This window comes from Siniperca chuatsi, linkage group LG22 (genome assembly GCF_020085105.1).
Source record: "Siniperca chuatsi isolate FFG_IHB_CAS linkage group LG22, ASM2008510v1, whole genome shotgun sequence".
Lineage (NCBI taxonomy): Eukaryota > Metazoa > Chordata > Actinopteri > Centrarchiformes > Sinipercidae > Siniperca > Siniperca chuatsi.
The window spans coordinates 13,469,651-13,495,984 of NC_058063.1; the positions used below are offsets into that span (position 1 = coordinate 13,469,651).

Below are 26,334 nucleotides of genomic sequence, written 5' to 3' on the forward strand. Positions count from 1 at the left end.
AATAAGAGGAATAACTTATCTGACTGCAATAGGTGTATGCATAAATGTGAGCGTGTGTATGTGTGTTACATTGTTTTGAGCATTTTCAGGCTTTTGGAAGAGAAAATACTCAGAATATCATTGAAAAACACTGGATATGTTTTTCCGCTCTGGCTGTGGTTGACAGGATGGCGGCTTACATTCTGGCAAAGACACAAAACATGACAACAATGTGACACGTCAGATGTGAAATAGAGCCCTTCTAGACATTTTGAAAGATACGGCCAGTGGAGCCACATAAATGCTTTCCATCTCTGTTTTCTCTCTGCTGCTTCTTCCTTATTTATTTATTTATTTTTACATTTTTTTTCTTCTTGCAACAAAGCTCCTGTGAAAGAACCAAAGTGAAACTTTGACACAGAGGAAAGAGCTGCCTAAAGTTATAATAAAAGGCCATATCAATAGATAATAAAATATTTTTGGAAATATGCTCATTCGCTTTCCTGCAGAGTAAGTGAAATAAGAAAATCGATGCCACTCTCATATCTGTCTGTTAAATATGAACAGCCAGGAGACTGTTAGCTTAGCATAAAGATGGTCACAAGAAACACATAACCTCCCGTAAAACCACAACTTGTTGCTTTTACACTTTTTTACGGTTTGTACAGATTAAACAAAGAGATATAACATGTTAAATAGTGAGCTTTAAAAGTAATGATAGCCAGATTTTTTTTCACCTTTGGACAGAGCCAGGCTAGTTGTTTCCCCCTGTTTGCAATTTTTATGCTAAGCTAAGCTAATTGTCAAACAAGTTGCTGTGTTCACACTTCGTTTTTTTTTAATGGATATAATGAGTTAGTGAGCTTTAGGGGGGGCTACTGTAGTAGGACAGAGCCAGGCTAGCTGTTTACCCCTGCTTCCAGTTTTTATGCTAACCTAAGCTAACCGTCTACTGGCTGCAGCTTCATATTTTACCGTACAGGCATAAGAGAGGTATCGATCTAACTCTTGGCAAGAAAGTGAAGAAGCATATTTCCCAAAATGTCAAACTATTCATTTAAAAAGGGAAAGAGGCAGCAGTGTTGAAGGCTAATTCACTTCTCCTCTTCTTGTCTTAGCCCTTTTGATGTTATTCATTGTCTTTAGTCAAAGCAATGACCAATGTATTTTTAAACCATCCTAAAAAGTAAAATATGATTCAGTTTGCATATTATCAATAAAATGAATGACTAGAAGTTGACCCAATCACACACAGGTTCACTGTATATTTGATCTGGTGCAGTTCTTGTTCTCCAAGCAGGTTAAAACTAATTACACAAACTGTTTTCTGCAGCTGTTCATTACATCAGACACTGCAACATCCATTTAGTAGCTTTCAGTTGTATCACATGATCTTCATCAGCAGATGGAGTTTGCACAATTGTCATGGAATTGTAGATATTAAAATGTTGGGGAACTTTAAGGAGGTTCTCATCTATGTTGGCTTGAAAGTTGCGGCTCAACGTTCGACTGAAAGCTCCAGAACAGCTACTAAATGGACCTTGTGGTTAGATTGTTTTCTCAACTGCTGTTAAAGCTCAAGAGCATACTTTGAACTTGCTAAAAAAAGGTTTACAACTAAAAAAAAAGATATTCAGGGATTTGGAGAAACATTGACTTTGTCGTTTTGATCTTTTCTCCGACTAATACAACTAATAGTTTGAATCTTTATTTTGGGTGTGCATGACCTCAGATGAAATCTTAATGTTCATCACCTTTGTCATTTTAATGAAAAAGCTATGACTGGGCTTCAGCAGTGACATACCTGTCGGGAAAAAAGTAAATGGAATTTGGCTACTGCTAGACTGGTGTCTTTTAGAATTGTCTCATTGTCTAATATCAAAAGAGAAATATAAGCACCTACTAATACTCAAGATTTGAATTCATTGTAGTTATTCATTCCAACAACAACTTAAGTCTATGGCTAATACACTGGATTAAACATTTTGTGCAGGAGCTTTTAACTATAATGGCTATGGTCTGTTACACCTCATCATGTTTAATGTCTTCCTCTGTCCTGTGCGTTCAGATAAAAAACTAAAACAAACGCAGCAGTGCAGAGTGGACGCTCTAATCTCTTTAACCTATCACAGCCAAACAGCTCTTGTAATATCCCCCATTTCCTACTGTTCACCTGAAGTCGAAATAGAGCAACAGAGTCAGAGTAGGAAGCCTTCCCATATCAGTGGCTCTCCTCCCAGTATGCTTCAGAGGAATTAGGTCAGGGCTTGTTGGTAGTTATCTTTCCAAACCGGGGTCTAGTGTTGAGGCAGTGGGGATGTAAAAAAAAGGGATGAAATCATTAGCTGTTGTGTTCCAGTGACTGGATTTGTTATAACTCACCTCACAGACTCACAGGCACTTTGTAACATGTACACTTTGTCTTTGAGCGGCTAAAATTGGTGTGATTTCCTTGTGCAAACACCCTATATTTGGTAAAAGGCTTTTAGTTAGTCAAACACGGGCTACTCAAGCAGGAGAATTTGGAGGTCTTTTTTTTTTTTTTTTTTTTTTTACCTTATACTGTGCAGGGTTTTGCTTCTACTTAAATTTCAGCTGCCAGTAAGGTTAAAGTGTTTAGTCGTGGCTGGTTTATCTGGCCTGCCAGAGAGTAGGAAGGGGAGGGAGAGAAATATGGGTGACTCATAGAGTTCCCCACTGCTGAAAATACAGGTTACAGTTGAAAAAATACAAGGATGACAAAAGGAGGGCCCTGGCTTATAGAGTAAATGCTGCTGACAATGAAGAGGCTATTTTACGATAAATAAGAGGCAATGTCATACTGTACCTACTGTAGGACACACACACACACACACACACACACACACACACAGAAACACACTGTATGACCTGTGAAGAGCTCCTGTTCAGCAAACAAGTGGTGTAATTATATGCCTGTGTGGCGCTGCAGGTGGAATGTGCTAGTGATAGTCAAGCCCTTGTTGTCATAAGGACTGGAAGCAGCACCAATAGCCAACAGACATGAGCTCACCATCATTACAATGAGAGGCGTGACCAAGCCCGTCACCGCTGTGGACCTGATGTTGCCGTGGAGACAGGACACACTCGTACACACAAATTGGCTTAGAGTGACACCACTGGGAAATTAAAATGGTAGCCCAAAGCAACAGGCTTTTATTGGCCAATCACAGCTTGATCCTGGATGTGTTTGCCTTGCAAGTTTATGTGTGTGTGTGTGTGTGTGTGTGTATGTTTGGCGCAGGGCACTGTACAGGTGCACTGCACATGCATCACTTAATTATAATGACAATGCCAGCCAGTGTTGGAGAAATATTCACCACGCTTGTCTGGCATTCAGCATCAAGCGCAGATGAGCAATTACTGGCCAATCAAATCATTTTACAGCTCTGTTCTGTGTGTGTGTGTGTGTGTGTGTGTGTGTGTGTGTGTGTGAGAGAGAGAAACTGTAAGCACTGTTAGTGTTTTCTGATCCTAGGTAACAAAAAAAAAATTAAAAACATGAATTACCTGTTTCACAGGATGCTTTGCGACTTGTAGCTACCGGTAAGTCAGCACTGGGCTAATTTTAGCTAATTAGAAGAGAGTTTATTCACATCAGTCATTGTCTTCTCTGAGATCAAAGGCTGTAAATAAAACACTTTCATGTCTAAAAGCAGAAACATGATTGCAATGTCTTGTAGCAACCTCTAATTACAGCGAAAATCCAGAGGAGGTGCAGTGGAGGCAAAAAGTGAACCATTTTATTACATTAAAATGTTTCATACAAACAATGCATACACACTAGCTTCATATTGCTTCAGACATAAGTTTCTTTTCTGTTTGAATTCCGGTTAAACAACTCTGTAACAAAATGTAAGTACAACATTTATGAAAATATAAATCTCTAAACAGTTAAGTCAGTCCTGACAATACAAAGAATACCATAGAAACATTCATTATACCAGTATGTCAACTATAAGTTGCAAACATGTAAGTTATTAAAAGTCATTCAAGTTACTTAACATATAATAATACCATTTACTGGCTTCCATATGGGCACATTCAAATATACTCTTAAACTGGCATTCCAATATATTTTATAAGAGGACTCTTTTTAAACTTTTTAGCAAAGATAGCACATTTTCTCTATCATAAACATAATCACAGTAGAACACTGAAACAATTTGGTAACAATATAATTACAGTACAAGCCTAAAAAAACAAATGAGACAGTCAACATAATGAAACACAAACTATAATTGGGACTTTGGCAATTACATGATATACACTTTTTTCAATTCAATTCTTGTAGCTGTAGGGAAAGTATTTTAAAGCTTGATGCTGCTACCCGGGTTGAAATTATCCAAGGGCCGTTATCTCAACAGTTCAAAACTAGTAAACATACAATAAGATGGAATAGCCCTTAAAAAGTATATGTCAAAGTGTGTGGTTTTCAATCGTGCCTGGCAGATGATTGGTCTTGTCAGAGCTCAAAATAGCATTTTGGGTTATTACAGACATGCTTAAAAAAGCGATCACGGTACCTGCGAGGTACAACCTCACAGAATAACTCATAAATAACACTTATATTCTTTTAGATTGTCAGCAAACCAGATCTTAACAGCTATTATTTCAGCCTGACATTATTTTACCAGAGTCAGATTTCTATGGGCTCACATAAGGGTCATAAATATTAAGAGCTTGTGAAATAAGATTATGAAAGAATTTCAAAACCTGTGGTTGTATATTAGCCTTGTGAACCAAAATGCTGCATGAGAAATTCAATTGCTGCATGAGAATTTCAATTGAATGTGTCGGTGCAAAAATAATATCAACAGTGAGGCAACTCAAAGACTCAGAAAAAAGAACTGCTTTTGTGAACATCTGAGTACAGATTCAAAGCAGAAAGTACAAGTAAGTGTAAAAACGTAAATGTAAATTGTAAAGTTTGGCAATGATTTTGGTGGTAAAAGCAATTCATACTTGTAATTTAAATGTGGGTTAATCTGTAATTTCAGTGTCAAACAGTTTTCTGCTTTGAACCTGTACTGTGATGTTCACAGAAGTAATCTTTTTTGTGTAAACTCACTGTTTATATTTGTGCGCACTTTTTATTATTTTTTTTCATTTCTTTCCCACACATTCACAATCTTGAATTTTCCATGCATCGTTTTTTCACAGCTTTACAAAAGCCAGTATACAACCAAAGGTTTTGAAATTATTTCTAAACATCATTTCACAAGCTCAAAATCTTATAGAGCCCATATATAAACCATATATTCCCAAATTCCCCATCTCTGCTGTCAGTGGTTAAGATGACGGTATCTTTATTTTGTATTGATACCAGGCATATATAGAGAGACTGAAGAATTTCAAATGAGTTAGCTGTAGCCTGCAAGTACCTGGATGGCCTTGTGTATTTTTGTAGGCAAATCCAATACCTATTTTAAGACAACTCTAGATCACTTTAAACAATTTATACAATTCATATGAATAAATCTAATAATTTTTCACAAACCACTCATAAAGTGCTTCCACCTATTGTCTAAACCTCTAAATATATTCACATGGCCCCATTGTTTCTGTGAAACATTGGGTTAATCACTCTGTCCTTTTCTACTGGAACGTTTAAACAAACTTCATTAAACCTAAAGCAAGTACACTGGTTAAGGCGTGAATGTGTATGGTGCTATGCTACACTGTATGCTCAATAGTGGTGTTTCCCTTAACACAAACAGCACACAAATTGATGGAACTGCAGGTAAATTCACATCAAATTTACGTAAACTGTTCCAAGAAATGTCTACAACTATCATTACAACACAGAGCAATGCCATCAACCTCTCGTTGTTGACTGGATTTCACTACATTGATCGTTAAGATTTAACATCAATGCAAGTATTATGTAACTGTGTGTATACTGTGTTTACAAATTCCCTGTATTTTCATAAATCTTGTAATCTGCACATAAAGAACATTTTAAATTCCAGGCACTCACTTTGATTGCATTAAGCACAACATAACATTTTTAAGGAGTTGCACAAATTGCAGCAGCCAAAAAGGGATATGTACATATGTTCATAGTTCTTCCTTTTTGTACAGTACCGACTGATGTTGATACAAACATAAATACACTCTTTTTTTTAAGAACAACATTATGGCTTAATGTGCACAATGTAAATAAAGATAGTGTACAATGAAAGTGGCTAAGATCACTGGAATGGCTTTGAAAATGTTTGACCAAGACATTTGAATAATAACTTTGTTCTTCAAATGCAAAAGGACACATAATGGCAAACTAATACCTCACCTCACAGAATTTACATTTTTCTTCTTTTCAAAAACATGGTATTTTTCTAACAGTCTTCGTGTGTAAAACAAAGAGACACTGTATCATAAGTTGGAAGAAAGTAATACATAATTTGAGTGCAGCGTTAAAATGGTCGGCCCATTAACTACCCAGAGGGCTGACATCTGCAGCTGAATCACGTGGCTGTAAACAAGAATCAACTGCAACCCCAGAGATTCTAAACTTCATCACCTATCTCCACCTGCCTCTCCTAACTCCACCTGCTTCTCCACCTATCACTGCAGCAGTTCAGTCTTTTTTGTAGGCGTGGTCGACTCACCTTCACCAGAGTCTGACACGTTGATAGGGCTGTCCCTGGAGAAGACCTCTGTTGACTCCCTCCAAATGCAGTCGGCTACGGTCTTAAAGGAATGGTTGCCACATTTGGGGCGCACCTTCTGCGAGGCATTGTTGACAATCTGTCGGCTGTTGGAGGTGGCTATCTTTATCTTGAGGGCAGCATCCACGCGATCCACTACTGTGTATGTGCCAATGCTGCCATCCTCAAAGCCAATGATGATGTTTAGTGCTCGCTGGGAGAGAGACAGGAAGGTGGGAGTCTTGTATAGGGAACATGTGCCGATGCTCTTACCATCAGCAAGGCGCATCACAATCAGATTGGACACAACACCAGCTTCATCGTCTTCATCACAGTTCCGGAAACAGATATACACTAGATAACGTCCATCTCTTGATAATTTCTGACGCCAAATTATACCAGCAGCATGGACAAGTCTCAGCTTCCCGCTGTGAAGATCCAGGACGTTAATATTCTCATCACCTTTGGAAACAATTCCTAGTTTCCCATTGGGTGAGATCTGGAAGTCCTCTAGATTTTTGAGGAAGTTGGTTGGCAGCTGGACTCGCCTGCACACTGACTCATCTGCCACACTCCAGATGAAGACGGTCTCTGTGGATGTGATGAACACCACACAGTCAGGGCAGTCAGGAATGAGCTTGAAGTTGATGATGCTAATACCATCATCACAGACAAACTTCTTGGATACGCTGCCCGACCACAGGCTGACAGCGAGGAGCTTGTTTTTGGAGGTTCCCACAAGGAAAGTGTTTGCTGTGGTGATCAGTGCACTCTGGAGGGTGACTAAAATGTTGCACACTTTGTGCCCAGTTGCGAGCCTCCAGACTCTTGAAGCGTTCTGCTCACAGAGGGACACCACAAACTGGTCGTTGTGGGTGATTAGCAGCTGTGATATTCTCTGTCCATTGATGCGGAAGATGTTTTCTCCAGTGTTAGTTTGCCAGATGTACTGACTAGACTTGTCATCTGAAGTCACCATGAGATCACCTGAGGAGGTTAGGACACAGTTCTCCACTATGCCCTCGTGCTTAAAGACTGTCTCAATAAAGCCAGTGCTGAAGTTCCACTTGTGGACAGCTTCTGAACCGTCCATGGTAAACACATAATCCTCTCTGCCAGACAGCTGCAAGATCTGGATCTTCTTGCCTGTTTTGTCAATATTGGACATGGCGGTGATGATATCAATGTCCCAAACAGACAGGACTCCACTGCTGGCAACAGAAAGGAGCAGGTTGTGGTGGACTGATTTAATGAGTTTGACGATAGCCCCTGAGATCTCAATCAGGCTAGCCATGCACTGTCCACTGTCCCTCCTCCAGACAAAGATGGAGGAGGTGTTCTCCATGGAGGCCACAATGCTTTGTCCATTCTTGGAAAGAACAGCAGCCACAAAGCGTTCAGTACGTTTGGCTTTGAACTTCTCAACCATTTTCCATACTTTTGTGTCCAAAACCTCGATACTTCTGGCCTTGCAAAGGAGAATGGAGCGCTGATCTTCAGATAACTCAATGCCGACCACTTCACTATCATCCCCTCTACAATCATAATCCTCCATCAGCCGTGGGTTGGTGATCTCTTTGGTGTTCCATACCGACAAACTGCCCTCATTGTCAATCATCACCATTTGGTTAAGGGTGTCTAGAACTAGAATGGACTTCACGAATCCCCCAGAAAACTCAGAGGTCACAGTGGCCAACTTGTCCCCGTTTCCCAGATGAAAGATGGATGCAGTGTTGAGGTACTGGCCACAGAAGGCATACATTCCATCTGGAGAGCACTGGACACAAGTCACCTCATACCAGCAATGGAACTGGTAGAGGGGCCAACCATAGAGTAGGTCAATAACGTTGACGTCTTTACTAGCCTCAAGCCAAGCCAAAGCATGATGGGTGGACAAAGTAAAACCATTGATGAAGGCCACCCCACCAGTGACACCACCATGCTTAGACCCCTTTATTTCAACCTCAGATAAAAGGCAGGACTTGTGATTATCATAGATAAGCAGCGTATTTTTGGTTGTGGCCACGACCAGATACTTTTCATCAGTGGTTAGCCTGATTCCCAGCACAACAGATCTGGCTGTGTCGATCTGTCTTAGAAGTTGTCTGCTCTCTACATCCCAGGTGCTTACAGACCCATCTTCCAGGGCTACCAGGACTATGTTTGGCGCTAGAGTGGGCAAGATCTCCACAATCTGCATGTAGCTGGAGCACAGAGGAAGCCTCTCTGGACTGTAGGTGACATCCATAGAGGAGTGGAGAGGCACAATTGAGCAGTACTTCGGGCCATCTTTGTCACACTCCAGGAGGAGGTGTCTGAGCTTGGGTAGGGAGGTGACAACTGGCAGAAGCCTTTGCTGCAGTTCTGCAGACAGCGATGCTGGGTTCTTCAGCACTTTTACCTTGATGCTACGGAGAGTGGTGGCCAGGAACTTCAGTTCTTTTTCTTGGGTGTAGCTGTAAGCTAGGTCAATGTCTGTTAAAGCCTTTTCAAACTGGCCAATCTTAATCATTGTGTACAGCCAGCTGAAGTTCATGATGACACCGAACATGAGGTCATCAGTGCGCCCACTCCTGGTAAGGTGGTACACCAGCTCTGTCATCTTCCTGTGGTTGACAAAGAAAATGTCAGGCTCCAAAAGGTTGCACTGGAACACCCAAGGCTGCTCGGGAGTCTGCCTGTCATATGAGTACTTGTCAGAGGACGTTTTTTCATGGGACTGCTGTTGGTGGGGGTTTTTGTGATGAGATATATTCAAGGAAGTGAAATGGTTGTTATCGTAAGTGAAGATCTTCTTCCTGCCTCCTGACCATGCCCCCAGGAAGTACTCAGCTAGGAGGCTGTGCATTTGATGGACGTCCTCCTCATTGCTAAGATACAGCTTCTGGGCAATGAGATGCAGGTGTCTGTTGGCCCAAACCATCAAGGTGACGTTACGTACCTGACGTTCCACCAGATAACCATCCAGCTCCTCTTTGAGCCTTGCAACCAAATCATAAGAGATCCTCAAGGGGTTTTTGAGGTAAGTTGCCACAATGACATCACCAAGAACTATATTATCAAGGGACAGAATATCTTCCAGCTCGACCTCAGTTAGCCCAGCCTTGGCCATGGTGATATACCCTAATGCTCTGAAGACAAATCGTTGGCCCAACTTGTTCTCCACTGAGTAGAAGAGCTGTTCTATGCTTTCATGCACTGTGGAGCACAGGGACCTGTCATCCACATCTTTGTGAGACCTCCAGTGAACTACTTCTCTGTAGATGAGATTGACAAACATTGGCAATGTACACTTGGAAAGTGCCTCATTGACATAGATCTGTTGGCCCGAGGTGACCTTTCTCTTCACCCCCAGCAACTGCTGTTTTAATGTTTGGCTGCAGACCTTGCGGTCCCTCTGGATTAATTCCACATAATACCCCTCATCATGGATGAGGTGTCGAAGCTTCTGCAGAATGCCATGTTTATTGGGCAACGTTGAGACTACAATGCGGACTGTCCGAGGCAGGTGTATGGGGAGCCACCACAGCTTGCGAACATCATCGCCATCTGAGAGCTGCTCCAGGGCATCCAAGACAATTACCAAGGGCCTGTGATATGAAGATTCCCCTAGAAGGTTGATCAGAAGCTCCCTCATCTCTTGGATCTTGTTAGGCAAAAAGTGAATCAGGCAGCGGTAGTTTAGTGCAATCTGTTCACAAATGCTCTGAAGGAGGGTGCGTAGGTCTGTGGAGAGCTGGCTGGAGCCAATAAAACGGACAATGACCACTGGGTCGGTTTCAGGGCCCATCTCTTTCTGCAGCCATGTGTAGGCCTGAAAAAGAGAATATATAGAGTACATGTATTTTAATAGAAGGGTTCTTTAAATATTCCATATTTGTATAGCACATACGATAGTTTCATAGGGCTATGAACTGTGAATTAAATAAAAAAATCCTAACAAATCTATAAGATAAAAATCTTAAGGAGAACATTTTCAAACATTTGTTTGTATTTACTGTGAGTAAAATGTACTTTTTATATTCTGCTTGGTCTGGTCAGAGAAACACAGTCAAACAACTAGAATAATCAAAGCTCTAGAGTGAAGGCAAAGGGATCTAATTAATTGTTATTCTAACAGTATGAGGCAGGGCTCATTAGCACAGCAAGGAGGAGAGGTTTAATACATTTTTATCTCATGACAGTACACTACAATAAATTTCTAACTTTTATTAGACAGAAAAATGTATAAAACTCAGTACTGTTCATTTTTAATGTCCTTACATTCTCAACGGTATTAATACATAGATATAAGTCATATATGAATAATTTCTTTCTTCACGAGAAACATTCTATGATGAGCACTACTGCAATTTTGAGGCTTTGTTGTTATAATAATTTAATTCATGAATTCATGAAATGGCCCAGCTTAGATTTTGGGAGACATAAAGACGTTATTTGACACTTTTAGGGCAACAGTGATGACGCCAACTCCACATTTAGCTATGTGTTTGTGTGTGTGAGAGAGGGGGAGAGAAAAAGAGAGACACATTATCTGTCTGAGTATTTACAATTTTAAATGTTTATTGTGTGTATGTGACTGAAGTTATGTAACTCTGTGAATATTAAAGACTATACATTTGTGCAAAAGCACATACAATCGTTTTGTCAGCCTGATTTTATTAGATAGTTGCATTTTATAAATCTCAACTGTAGTTAAAGTAAACTAAAATGTGACTATAATATGTCACGTGTTACATATTTTTACACTGAATACAGGTACAATGTACCTGCAAGATAGAAAGTCATCATAGAGCTATAAAATGGCAATGCAAAAATGTACAGGTTACATTTTCTCTCAACATAGTTTTTGTTAATCTGTATGCACAAGCCTAATACTCACTATTACTGTACAATCAGCCATAAATGAAAGTCTACATAACTTTAATTAACCTGATTCTTACGTACAGTAAATGCCAGCCATTATCATGGGCCCGAAATTCAGCAGAGTCTCTGAAGACTCATTCCTGCATTGGCAATATTCTCTAACTGTGCCAAAGCAGCCATTGCACTGTTAGGAAACCATTACAACCTGATGTATTTTATGCTATAATAGTCTATTTAACAACCAGTGTAATTTATCATTTGATATATATTATTCTTATTCTGCAACTGTATGATTTGGCTGATGAGATGAAAATCTGTTTTGCAACCTTACACACCTGTTTTCATCACAAAACTCCTACTACAGTAGTTACCGTGGTGAAGTGAGAAGGTTAAAACTCCAAACAAAATGTCTCCATAATTCTCTTTGACATTTTCCTTCTCTTTGCCACTTAGTTATATTCAACTAACTCATTAAACTTTGTAATTTTGTCAGAAAGTTGTGAATGCATACTTTGTTATACAGTATGTGTATTGTATATAAATTTGAATCCATGTTTTAAACTGACAGACAGATCACTGTGGAATACAAAACTCTGCTCTGATCATTCTGACCTGGATTCCTCTTATCTCAGTGGACTTGAATTATATATCAAACACAAGATATAAATTCAGTGTGTTAAATTTTCAACCATGTTCTCACTTTTATCTGCCTGTTTGTGGTTAATAGCAGTTTCAGTTTTTGTGTGCTACTCCAATGTTAATATTAACATTATTATGTCGCAAACTGTTGATTTGGCCATTATCTTAAAATTTCTCACAGGTCATTACTATGTGCACAAATTACTGTAATCTATATTTGCACACTTTTTCTCTGCCAGACACACTATTTGCACATATTATAAATGGCTTTTCTTTGTCATAGATACTAGAAACAGAAGAAGTACATAATACATCCTTTACTACTACATGATGAGGAAATAGCTGCTATTATAAAAAGATTAATAAGGATGAATTTGTCCATTTTTAGCTTTTGAATTTCCACATATTTGCATCACATAAGCTGTGGTTGGTCTGTAGTCCGTTACTCTACGAACAAACAACAGCTCAGTCCACTCAGAGGAGTACAAGACCTCTGTTTTCTATAGTAGTAGTAGTAGCACAGTGGCCCCAGAACACTTCTGTCTTTATTCTGCACCTCTTTTAGTCTGGCTTAAATCTAATAACATCCCTCTCTCCTTCAAACACCAAGGTCACATATGATTTAAAACTTTTTTTTTTGTTTAAACTTGCTGTAAGTACAAAATGGCTGGATATTAATACACAGGACAATATGATGAGAGGTGAGAAACTTCTGCAGAAACTGCAGAAAACTACAATTATCATACTAAAGCTGTGGTCAACATCAAATATCTGAGTGAAACTACATCTGTTTGGTCCTGGGAACACATATTTTATGATTCAGTCCTCTTTCAGCTTTTAACTAAACGATAAGGTGAACAGTTTCAACACAGCTGAGGCAGAAAACAGCGGGACAGCCCGCTCACATACTGTATGTGTCATGGTTTGGCGTTTCAGTTTAGTTATTTCCTGTTTTATTTTGAAATACTCACCTCTCCTCATGTTTCTTGGTTTACTTCACTTCCTGTCTCTGTGTGTTTTCCCACCAGTTTTGATTGTATGCCCTGCCCTGATTTGTTTCACCTGCGTCTATTTATCCTCCCCTCACTAGTGTATTTAGTCCATGTGTCTTCCTTCTTTCAGCTGCATCTGTTCCCCAGTCCTGTGTTTGTTGTGTCTCTCATCAGTATTTCTGCCTGTTTCCTGTACCTTACTGGTTTATGTAGTTTGTTATATTTTTCTATGTTTTGTTGTCTGCCAGTTTTGTTGTCTGGATTCAGCTTTATGTTATTAAAGCTTGCTTTTTGTATTTTCAACATGCCTGCCTGGTGTCCTGCATTTTGGGTACTTTTGCAAAACTTAACAGTATGTGTATTAGTGCAATTAGGGTTGTGTGATAAATCAGTAGGCTAATCTGTGTGGGCAGTAATAGTTTAAAAATGCTATATATTATTTGATACGTCACACAATCAATACAATCATTTGAATGAATCATTTCATTCTTTTCTTTTTAATTGTGAGAATTACTAGACAATTTTAAATGGATAAAACTGATATCTAGGTTTTTATGAATTTCTAAAAACTTGTCTGAAAATTTTTGTAACTATTTATGAGCACGAGCCTGGGGCGGGCTCACTGTACGCATACATCATAAGCACGTGTGGACAGTATTTGTGTAACTGCTCTCACTGCCAGAAGGGGGAGACAAAATTCCCGCACTCCAACTTTAAGAAAGCAGAATTTCCCTTTTCTGTTTCCAAAAAAACTTGTTTTCACTCGAGGACACAGTGTGGCTGTCAGAAAGTTACAAGGAAGCTTTTGATCTGGTATTGAAAACATGAAAGATGTTTGAAAATGTTATGGCATGGAAATCAGGACAGGCTCTAAGAAAACAGGTAAACTCCCCTGATGGAAACTAGACACCTGGTGCTATTGCGCTGAAGGATTCATTTGTTGCAGAATTAGCTGAAATGACTGTAGAAATTGTTGGTTACTGGAAGAATTTTCAATTCCCATTTTCTTCTCTTTTTCCTCCTTAATACTCCTTATTTGTTCCACCACTTCTTTTACTTTTAAGTTTCATTTTCATACTTTTACTTCCGGTCTTATGTCCCCCTGGTAATCTTTAACACTAAAATTTAGGCTTTGATCATTGTTTTGTTGCTGTTTTATTGCACCTTGTAACATTTTATACAACTATACAATGAACTTGGATTATATGAATGGCGCTTACAATAAATGAGTGTATCAATGTGGCAGTTATTACAAAGGTTGGACAGGAGGGGTAGATCTGTGGGTGTGTGCTGTGTGATCTTGGCTATGGTGTGATCCTAATGTAGCCGGGCAGCCAGATGACACACACAAAGCCAGAGCGTGAACAAAGAATACGGTGTGTGTGTGTGTGTGTGTGCACAAACACAGACCTACACGCACGCACATTCACTTTAAGAAACAAATGTACAAAGACTTTCTCTACAGATGTTCACATTAAAAAACCACTGCACAACTAAAAAAGTCAGTGTACAGGTTCAAACACACAAGCACGCGCATGGCTTCACAGGAAATTAGAGACGTGTATGGCAATGGACTGTCTCTTGGCAGACACACAGATGGTCAAGCAAGCGTTTGATGAGAAGAGATGAACAGTTGCACGCCCCCTCATACTCTGTTGTACAAAGATGGACACATGCTCAGATCAGACAGACAGACGAGCATGAGCGTGAACACACTGCGAGAGCCGGCCAAAGTGAAAGAGAAAGAGGGGCGGGGATGACACAAAAGGAGAAAGATTACACCATCAATTTTTAAATATTCTCTCTATTATATCTCACCTGTTTGGCCACCTCAGATAGCAGCAGTGTCTTCCCAGTGCAAGGTCCCCCATACACCACCAGAGGGCTCATTCTGCTCCCCTTGGACGGCAGAAGATACTCTTGTATGTAATCCAACGACTCGGTCTTGAACTCGTAGAGCGCAGCGTAACTTTTACAGAGGGACAGGTGCTGCAGGATCTCATCGTACAACGGGTCGCTCTCCGTGTCAAAGTTCTGCTGGACCGTGGCTTGGATGATATCCACCATGTCCTCGTAGAACTGTTTACACAGACCTTCTACATAGTGGCTCTCCACTTCTTGAGAGTAGCCTGACTTCATGTCGCAGTGAGTGACTGATGAGTAGACACGGAGGTTGGAGGCAGCGACAACTGTGGGGATGAATTCGTCCCGTACCTTCAAAAGGCGTTCGTAGGCTTCCTGGTTGCGCATGACGCGATCGCCGCTAACCACGATGTCCATGTATCGGCCCATATCAGGGAGTTTGGCGAAGCGGTCAAAGTTGGAGATCTTGCGAATGTAGCAGACACATTTCCTGAGAAAGGCCGGAGTTTGTTTCCCAAGGGCAAAGTCTAATTCATCCTCCAAGGCTGAAATAAGAGATAAATACAACATTTTTTAGGTGATCACTAAGAAATCTTCCTCAGCTTCTCTATGTGCAATAACTTTTTAAAAACCCACCGCTGGACTATAATGTACAACTTGCAAAGATAAACGTCTAACAGATGTAGGATTCAGATTTCTTTCAGGAGCAAAGCTCAACAGGTTTTAGAAGCCTTTAGCCTCCGATTACACAGATTTCTCTTGAGCCTTATTTAAGAAGAAACAAATTTGATAAAATCACATAAGCCAGCATTACTGAACTGTATCACAGACTCCCCCACAAAGAGCTGGCTGACTGAAATTCTGCCAGCATCTCCTGTGTAGTTTTGCTCACATGGTAGCCTACTAATTAGGTGGGAGAGAGTAAAGTGTATAAGGAAAGTTGGGAGTTCCAGGAGACGGCACAACTTCCTCTATACAGCAAAATCAAGCACCGCTTAAAGGCCAGTGTGCTCAATTAAAGTGCAGAAAAACTGCAGGTTCCTGACACAGAAGATGTGCTTCCTTTTCATAAGAAATTATAAAACTTGAACGGCAGTTTCTTAATTAGCTTTGTATTATTCTTTATATCCACCATGAAATAAGAACAGGCATCAGATCTTGATAGCTTATTGCTTAGATCATCTCCCTCAATGACAGCCTGAGAAAAGAAAAATAGATGTCTTGAAGGATTCGTTCAGTGCTGTCCAAACAATTCAGTAATAACTGGGTGATTCCCGAATGGAGTCTTTTACTGACAGGAACTGATATGGAGCACATTAGACCAGGGTGAAAATAAACAGTGGGAGGAATTGTTCAAATGTCAGAGTTGTACCTTTAGCTTTTGCGGTTACCTTTTATAGCAGAGGTATGAAAAAACAGAGTAACTGTTTTGTTTTTTACTTGAGTCTCTGCTTTGATGTTTGATCTTAACAGTAGAGCTCAGATTGGCCCCTTTGGTGAATAATAATTAGCATTTTCAAGAACCACATTAAATGGCAAATTGTGGTTTTGTTTTCACATCATACTCAATAATTAGCCCGATAATCACTGAAAATATTGCATAATAACATTAAAACAACATGGTGAAAAGTAATGAATAAAAATGGGTAAAAGTGGTCACTCTAAAGAGAAAGTGTTTTCTGTTTTTTCCCGACATTGCAACACACTGTTTGGATGAATTACCGTGTAGTGAACGTACAATGTGATCGATCAATCACTGTCATCTGCTGAGCTGAGTCTGACAGATCCTGATTGCATCTCATCTCTTGTTATCAATTTAGTTACAACGGTCTAAACAACAACCTCATTCATTAAATATATGGCCTTTGCCATGGGATTTTTTCCCTGAAGGAGAAAGGGTTTTTAAAAATTCAGAATTTTTTCTCATTAATTTTGTTATTAGTTTGTCAGCGTTCTTTATTTCAGGCGGGATGGCCTCTGCTATAAAAAACTGTGGGAAACCCTGGAATGTAAATATTATTTCAATCATATATACACTGTTACACAATATTACAAATATCAGACATACTGCTTGTGAAAAGATATGTTTTGTTTGTTTTTCGATGACAAATAAGCTGTATATCCCCTTCACTTATTTTGTCTACTGTAGCAATTATTATTTTCATTATCAGTTAATCTGCTGATTATTTTCTTGATTAATTGATGTGTTTGGTCAATAAAATGCCAGGAAAGTGTGAAAATTAAAAAAAAAAAATCCACAATAATTTCCCAAATGCCAAGTTAGCATGTTTAAATAGTTTGTTTTGTCCAAACGACAGTCCATAACAAAGATTTTCAGTGTACCAACATAGAAGACTAAAACCCAGCAAATATTTAAAACCAGTGAATTTTTGCCATTTTTTCCTAAAAATGATAACAATGAACTGATTATTTTAAGTCATTCACCTAATTGATTAATCAACTAATTGTTTAGCTCAATAAATAATTGATATGACGCAGTATATGTGACCCAACATTAAAAAAGGTTTGCTACATGTAGATCGCAGAGGTTGTCATTTTTCATAGAATTACATTATTTGCATTCAGAGCTTGAAATTTGTGTCATCAAACAAAGGTCAAATAATTTTTATAATGTAAAAACAAATAAATAATTTCAAAAACCAAAATAGAAACCCAGAAAGATGGAAGTGAGCTACCCATCACACCCACAGTAAGACACGTTCCAACTTGAAAAATAGTTGTCAAAAGATGTGACATGAAAAGATGAAAAAGGAAGAAAAAGTCGACTTGAAACTAACCAGAGCAAAGGAATTTCTTGGCCTGAGCGCTCTTCATGGTCCCCTTCTCCTGAAGCTGCAGCACCGCTGTTCGGAAGATCCTCTTGATCTCCTCCGACACATTCCTCCAGGCCTTGTCATTCTTGGTCTTGGCTGCGCTGCTTGACTCCATCTAAGCGGGACAGGGGGGGCAGGGAGAGGACAGTCTGACGTTACAGTTTAGACGGAGGACTCTCATTATGCACTGAGGGAATGTGGTTATTCATGTTTTCTTAAGTACTGCGCAGAGACATACAGCAACAAAGGGAATATTGTTCTGTCTTTCATGTGAGAAACATTCATTTAGAATGTTTTATGTGGGCTGAATTGAGAAATGTGTTCACCTGGTAAAATATTTACTGGTATGATTGATTTTTGAGTAATTCTGCGATCTGGTGGAGAGTTTGAGAAATCCTCCAAGTATGAAACGTTCATATATGAATGTTTTTAGCATCCAAATGTATGTTTAAGGCAACATTATCATGCAGTTTTTAACAAAACTCAGCCAGATATTTTATCACCTCTTTAAAGTCTGGGACAAGATAAGAAGGTGGAACTCAGAAGCTAAACAGTTATATTCATAATTAACTGTGCTGACAGAATTGTTGTTAAATGACTTTTATGGGGTCATTTGCAAGTATACTTTTTTTGGTAAACAGTAAAACACAGGACTTGAAAAGGGCTCAGCAGCTGCCTGAGACTCAACAACTTTGCTCACAAACGCAAAACAAAGCTGCTTTTCTTTTCTGTATGTGCATATAAAATATGTTCCTCAAAGAGAATTAAATTCATGAACCACGGAGCTCAAGGACAAGAATCCATTATCAGCACTGTTAAAGCCTCTATTTAGTAACATCCATGTGGGTAAAATAACTTATCAGGAAGACTAAAAACCACCAACAAATCTCTTTTGTGCCCTTGTAGTGGTAGCATGTTAGCTGGACTCACTGAGTTCTGGTAGTTCTTAAGCATTTGGGCTTTGGGTTTGAGGTAGTATGCGGGTGGCACAGAGTTTTCATCCCTGCAGTACCACTCTTCCAAGATGTGTGTGTCCAGCCCCGCCTCCACAGCTGCATCCAAGATCATCTCAAACTCTGCTGATTCCACCTCCCCCGGCACTCGGATGCTGCCGTACTTTTCTCCCACCAGACCCTGAAGGGGGGAAAGGAAGGGAAGAAAGATAGAGGGTGAGAAAGAGGGAGACAGGAAATGTGTATCATCATGATCCTTCAAACTGTTTGAGGGCTCTATTTTTTGGAACAGTGGCGCAGGGTGAATAGTGGAGTCAATGATGCATACAGTGCGACTTATTTAAGGCAATTTCAGAGCCACAGGCTCAACTGTGGTGCAGTTGGGACATCCACCAGCCAATTTGTGACATCAGGGATGTAGCTGCCACCACAATTTCCACTCTGTGTGCGCTATGGTGCATACTGACAGCTCTATCTCGGATAGAAATTGCTTTACATCAGAGCCACATACGTATAGTGTACAGTTTAATTTAGAAAATGTTGCAGCCCTCTTCCCACGTAGAAACATTCATGTTTGCAGTAGGTGCTGAAAAGAACAATCGTGCGCAAGCAAGAAAAAAAAAACCTGTGGTTGTTCAACAAAAATGCCATCTGCCTGCCATACGTCACACACTATCACATAAATACCACAACATAAAGATATGTTAAAGAACAATTAAAGCTTTAAAGCTAAAGGAAGATGAGTAAGGGGTAAAGTCATCTCATTACACAGTTTTGATATGAAGAATAAGAAAAAGGAAAATGTTGTTAGTGTTTTAAAAGTGTAAGAAGAAGAGAGAAACAAGGAGGAAGAAACCTATATGTATGTACCCTTTGTTCCCATGAAGAGTTGTTAACACATGCTGGTTGACCACCATCACCAAAACACTTCAGGAGTTGGATGTTAATTGTAAATGTCTGAGGTTTAAAACAGAAGAGAAAGAAAGTAGGACTCACAGGCTCAAGACTCAGGCTCTGTATTGTTTGTTTTTCAATACTAGAGCCGATATGATCTGGAGCTACAGTACTGACACCAAAATTATGACTTTTTCGATACCTTACTTTGAGAAATAGACATGTTTTCTACAACCCCCCTTTTTTTTCATTTAAGAAAAGAAGCCAAACTTCTCAAATGTTAAATGTTGTCCAAACACACACGGCTAAGAACTTTGCCTAAATAAAATAGTCTAAAACTGGCAAAATGATTTAAATTAGGAAAATACCTGACTCTAACAAGAGGTAAACATGACTACAAATCTGACCAAACATTCAGTGCTAGCTTTCGGTACTTATCCGGTGCTATGTAGACATTTTTGTCGGTACCACACAAGCACTGAGGTTCAATACCGATCCCTTCTCATAAGTCGTTGTTTTCAGTAAGAAAAAGCAGATTTGTTCTGCTGCTGCACAACAAATGTTTGAATGACACACTGTTATGTAAAACACACAGCCTTGGCCAAATTTCCTAATGCTCAGTAATCAGCAGCATTAAGAAAAAGGAGCAGATTTGCTTTATATATAGAACAGATGGGACTGTTTTAAATGAAAGGAAATTAATGCATTAATTAAAGGGAGGTATGTAGATTTGTGAGAATAGACCAAGACTGTGAAATTTGATTTAAGTGGGTTTCTGTGCTATAAGTTAATGTTATTATCATCATATCTACTGCCATCATCATCATCATCATCATCATCATCGCCATCATCATCTTAAAGCCAATACCAGCAATCACTCACTGCAATCTTTTTAGTCAGAAACCAGAACACTCAACACAGCAGCTGCATAATTAGGCACCATCAAATTAAATAGTGGTCTTTTCATCCCACTATTATATCCCACTCCTCGTGGCATATCTATCTATATGTACTCCAATGAGCCTCCATTCTTCCCCTCTGCATCTATGCACATGCTTTTGAGTGGCAGCCAATTCAATACCGTTGGAAATTATCAGGGCCATTTCCTGGCACACTCTTTGATGTGCTCTATCAGTCACATTCGAGGACAATGGGAGCAAAATAACTGGAAACCCTCCACTCCACGACCAGCTGATCTTTACTCCATGTGTCATAATTCACATGCAGCTAAAGCCTCGGGGCGAAAGACGCAGAGCAAGTGAGGGACAAGCCAAATGACTGTGAGCTCCGGTGAGCAGGAAAAAAACCACGTTGGTACGCTCTCGGCAATGACGCTTCAAAGCCGTTCCATGTTGGACTTCTCGTTCCCTTGGCATTCGCAGTGGGAACAGATGCAGAGAACAAGCAGAATCAGAAGATGGCATGTGGCATGGTCTGTAGGACAGCCTACTCTCAAAACCCACAAATGCCCGAGATAGATTCATTTATATTCGTGCAGTTTTGTAGCTATGTTGCGAAGGTTCATTTTGCAGCTTTTTTTGGATTTAGAAGATAGTTTGCATGTACAGTATCAGTTGTTTTGGAGGAGGAGGTGTCATTTTCAAGGTTGGGTATTGCATTTTGGATTAAAACCCATCATTTGCATTATATAAACATTTAGCTGACCCACTTACCAGTGAAACTGCAGATTAAATGCATGTATCCTTCACCAAAGGGCGAAAAACAATGGTAGAAAAGATTAAAAAAATCCCCTGAATATTAAAGTATTTACAATAAAACAGGGTTAAAAAGAAAATGATGCTAGGTAATGAATAAATGAACCCTCCTGTGACTGGAATATTCAAGTACATCCAATAAAGCGGGAAGCCTAATTAGAAAATAGTGCTAAGATAGAGAATACACAGTACCAAATAGAGGAAGAAAGGAAAGGGATTCCCTCTTGTGTGTAACTCTCTGTGCTCTCTTCCTGCCAAAACAAAGAGTTTAATAACTAACTAGGGCAGGCTGCTCACTATCTTCAGATTTGATTGACGGAAAAGGTCATGTGCCGCATTCAAGCCCCAAATGTTTCAAGTGACAGGTGCACGTTTTAGCTCTGGGAAAGAATTAACTGCATTACTATTTCATAAATTTGCTCTCCAAAATACTAAAAAATCATGTTCAGTTTTGCTTTTCTCATCAGAGATGTGAAACCAATACACAACCTGAGATCTCATTGAGATAAACGATTAGTTTTTTGTTCTTTTTAAATGAAAACTGTTATATAAGTATAAGTAATAGTTTTGTATTAAATTCAAGCAACCCATTCAATGGATGTTTCGGTAATTAACTGATATCTAAGCCCTGCTCTTCCATAGTTACTGATGCTACGCCTGTCAGCTTTCCATTCTTGCACCAAAGCAGTTTACAGTGATAACATCGGCAGATTTACCATCAAAATTTGTAGTAATTTTTTAAACAATGGGTCCTTGATTTTAGACAGATGTAGACGAAAGCAGGCTTCTCATTTCTAGCCGTCGCTGAAATGATAACTGTTGTTACCAGATTTTATCAACTGTTGCTAGCTAGCTTGCTAATTAAGCTAACAGTCCTTCCATGAGTTGGTTGAAAACGCCGTCTCCAGTTGACCCTTTAATGTTTCCAACAGACTCATTTTAAAACCAAAACTCTATGTTAAGGACGATGAGGAAAAATGTGAGATCAGACTCTTATTTCATTCTAACATAATCCTCTTTGGCTGCTTAGCTTAAATACTTGGCCAAGTAAGACAGAGGTTAAATGCTTCATTGTTTGTATTTTTTACTTTAAATGTTACAGGAGATAAGGACTGGGTTAGGATAAGTACTAACCGATGTGTTTGGCAAAAGTAACGCTATCTGTAACACTGGCTGGTGTTACGTGAGTGCACATTTCCCCAAATCTAATAAAGAGAATGCTAACGTTAGCCTACACAATGATATAGTATCCACCACAAAATTATGTCATGTGAAATGCTCCTATTGCCCTGAAAGTACTACTACTACTACTTTTGGTAGTAAGCTAATATCCCTGGACATGGTAACATTAGTGGCTTACATTAGAGCAGCAGCGAACACGCGGTTTAATCCATTCCTTACAGTTTTGCTGTTGTGTTTTGGTTTTTGGAAAGATCTCTTACTACAGTTCTGTGCACACCACTTTGGTATGTGTAGAAATACAAAGATTGACAGACCTGCTGTGCCTACTTTTAAAGCTTGTATTTAATGTATTGTATAGTGATATGAGTTTTCCACATGGGTGGTCTAATGGGCATTGAACACTCTGATTCTGCCATTTTTAATGTAATATTAAAATCTACCTATTTTTAGCTTCAACAGCAAACAAGTTACACATGACTTAGAGACACCTCAGATCATATAAGGACCAGTGACAGGACAGATTCTCGAACAACAGGGTTGACCCTGCAGGTCACCTCATCCACCCTCTATGACTCACAGTGCTGCAGTGATGTGTCAGTAGGGGATGGAGGCACTGGGCTGAACTACAGTAATGCTGAGAGAGAGAGACATTTAGTGTGTGTGTGTGTGTGAGAGAGAGAGAGAGAGAGAGAGAGAGAGAGAGAGAGAGGGGAAGGAGAGAACATTCACTCTCCAAGTTGCTGACAAAGTCTCTGTCAGCTTGCCTCGCGGTGATTTAGCAGGATGAATGGAGTGTGTGTGTGTGTGTGTGTGTGTGTGTGTGGAGATTAGGATAAAACCAACTAGTGTTTCCGCACAAATTGACTAAATCAGGTGTTCAAGTGCTAACACATCAGCACACACACATTCACATCACTCCACCCTTGCGTGTAATCTACTGTCACTTCTGCCACCCACTCAACTTACCAAAGCCAAACTGTAAGAAATGTCCAAATATTTGCTGGGTGGTTTTAACACCGCTGTCTTAGCCAGAAAGCAGGCCTGGAATGAGGCCATCTAAAGTGGATTACAGCATGGCAGCTGGCAAGCTAAAACTTCACTCCTCTGTGTGTGTGTGTGTCAGTGTGTGAGTACATGTACAGTATGTGTGTGTCTCTCTTTTAAGAGGGGGTCGAGGGGTTGCAGTAGTTCTTATTACGCTTTAGCAGACGCAGGTGCAAGAAACACAGGAGGCAAAAGTGACAATAGCAAAGCAGATAGGGGCCAAATGCAATTCCAGTTTTAGCCGCACTCCTCTGCCTCCCTCCCTCCTCTGGTTTTTCATCCTTGGAAGGGGTTTTATACTCTGGCTAAGTGCACTTTAGCTGATGAGCCAGTTGGGAGAGGCGACTAAGATATTGTACACAGCTACAGTATGAATCAACAAATCAATCACTCATGCAGTCAATCAATCAATGGAACAAGCAGTCAACTGTTCTGATATTTGCTGCATAAGCTTTGGCTCTGCAGAGGGCTCTAAAAAGAAACAGATGATGATGAAGATGATCTGATGAAAGAAATATTTATTTTTCAGTGACATGAGCACTCACTCACAGACTTTAACTCTGCTGTGAGCCAGTTCCATACTACATACAGTAGCAGTTAGCATACAAGAAATCAATGTAGGTTATTGTTTTGTACATGAAACGATGCGATATGTGTGCTGCAAATTAAAGAAAAAGGCTGGTGATTTTTTCTTATTGTCTACAAATTACATGACAAGACCAAACCCAAAAGTAAATTGATCCTAACAAGTATCATTGTTGTCATCAAAGCCTGATATAGCTTATTCCTTGAGCCACATTGTTGCACTGGTTGACATGTTACGATGAACAGGGGCACTGTAGTTAATTTTGAGTCTACACACACACCCTCTTGTTGCTGTAAATACTCAAGCAAATTAGCAGTTACATTATGTTACCCGAATGGAGAAGAAGCAGAGAGAGCTACAGTATCCTCAACTATCCTCTTACATGTAGTAAACCTGCTACATGCCAGGCAAGTAGCAAAACTGGATGGGCTGCATGCTGTTTGCCGATACGCACCCTTGAGGCATTTATCAAGTTTTAGTGTTTTTTTACATGAGGGAATTTGAGACTGTTGGAGAGCAGAAGAGAGGAGAGTAAAGAAGAAGAAAAACAGACATGGCTCATTGTCATGCTTAATCTCTGGGTCAATGACACCATCACCATGCCAACCCGATATCGCCATGGAAACCGGCTTTATTGCATCGACAGGTTAGCGAAAAGACCCCTCACCGAGGTGTGGTGTGTGTGTATTTATGTGTGTGTGTTTAACAGCCCTGCACTGCCACCTGTCTTGTGTTCAGCCGTGCCCTTTAAAAGATACTTGCTGCAATTGTTTCTTACTCATAAAGAAAGACACATCCAATAAAAAGATGGTTACAAAACAGCTGACTCTTTGTCTTATGAACTAAGACAACTCTAAATCTTAGACGTAGAGGTGAACGAGGAGAGATGTATGTGCCAAACGGAGTATTAAGAGGTTTCCAGTTGTTGCACAGATCCTGTGTGGCAGCAAGAAACACACTTTCACTACGCATGTCAATCCTGTTTCTCTGTTTTCCTCTGTAGAGTTTCTGAGAAACTGTTATTCCCACTTTGAGCTCCCATCCTCAACTTTTCTCACCTCCTATCTTTATCTCTCCCTTTCTCTATATAGAAACACATCCCACCTCTTCTATTTAATCAATAATGATGAATAATTATCAATAATCAATGCAGATGTAATTTTGCTTTTCAGAGATTTTTTCCTCTGTCTTCATCCTTTCTTCTGTTCATCCCTTTTCCCCCCTCTGATCCATGCACTGGGTTCTGTGACAGTTGTTGTGGGCTGCAGACCCCCCCAGATCAGCTTCTCTTTGAAGTCTCCTCTTACTGCCATGTGGCTGTGTGTATAAGTGTGTGTGTGTGTGTGTGTGTGTTAGCTGGGGGTGACACAGCTACATTTGAAGTGGGCACCTTTGTGGGGGAAGGTGATGATAATGATGTGTAGAAACTGTGAGCGGTTGCGTGTCAACAACTGAGTTTTTGCAAGCGAAGAAGAAGAAGAAGAAAGAAAATGAGAGAAATGAAAAGAAGGCGAGCAAAATGAGAAAACTGAAAGCACAGAAGAGAAAGGGATTTGCCTGAACAATGCACAGTGACACGCACATCCACACACAAACTTACATGCACGGTTTGAAACCTACTGTATGTTGTTGCAGAAACAACAAGACCCTAAATTCTGGTGACGTTTTCCCCGTCCTCAAATATACATCTAGGTCTACCACCCTGTAAAAATAAACAACAGTACTCCGGAGATGGCCCAGACAACCCAGAACTGTCATAAATGAGGATCCAAGTCCCTCATCAAAGGACCCGCCGCCGTCGCCGTTGCCGCCGCCACCGCCAACGGGGCTGGCCGGCCTGTGTGGCAGCGACGGGGAGGCCGGCTGCGGGGACTGTAGCAGCTGGCTCTGACAAGTCTGAATGGGACTAAATTCTGTGGAGCTATTGTGGGCTCCTTGCCATAAAACCCTTCATTCACCATAGAGAGTGGACCACTAGAATATGCCATTAAAGATTTAACCAGCCAGATGGGGAAGACATGCACTTTAGATGCGTGTGTGTCTCTCCGGAGTGTGTAGAGGGGTGTAAAGAGTCTGTATCACCCAGAGTTACAGGAGTACACCCCAAATGATTCTCAAT

The 26,334-nt window shown here is 40.0% G+C and overlaps 1 protein-coding gene across 5 annotated transcripts in view; it reads right to left on the reverse strand.

Annotated features, from left to right (window-relative positions):
* Positions 1-3,718: 3,718 nt before the first annotated feature.
* LOC122870484 (NACHT and WD repeat domain-containing protein 2) overlaps positions 3,719-26,334 on the reverse strand; it is a 48,157-nt gene continuing 25,541 nt past the window's right edge. For all 5 annotated transcript variants that reach the window (XM_044184699.1, XM_044184698.1, XM_044184695.1 and 2 more), the window contains 4 exons: positions 18,772-18,975; positions 17,806-17,956; positions 14,963-15,552; positions 3,719-10,461 (listed from right to left, as the gene is read on the reverse strand). In XM_044184699.1, the coding sequence (XP_044040634.1) occupies positions 6,565-10,461; positions 14,963-15,552; positions 17,806-17,956; positions 18,772-18,975 (4,842 nt within the window). In that variant the 3' untranslated portion in view covers positions 3,719-6,564. The remainder of the gene's footprint in view (positions 10,462-14,962; positions 15,553-17,805; positions 17,957-18,771; positions 18,976-26,334) is intronic.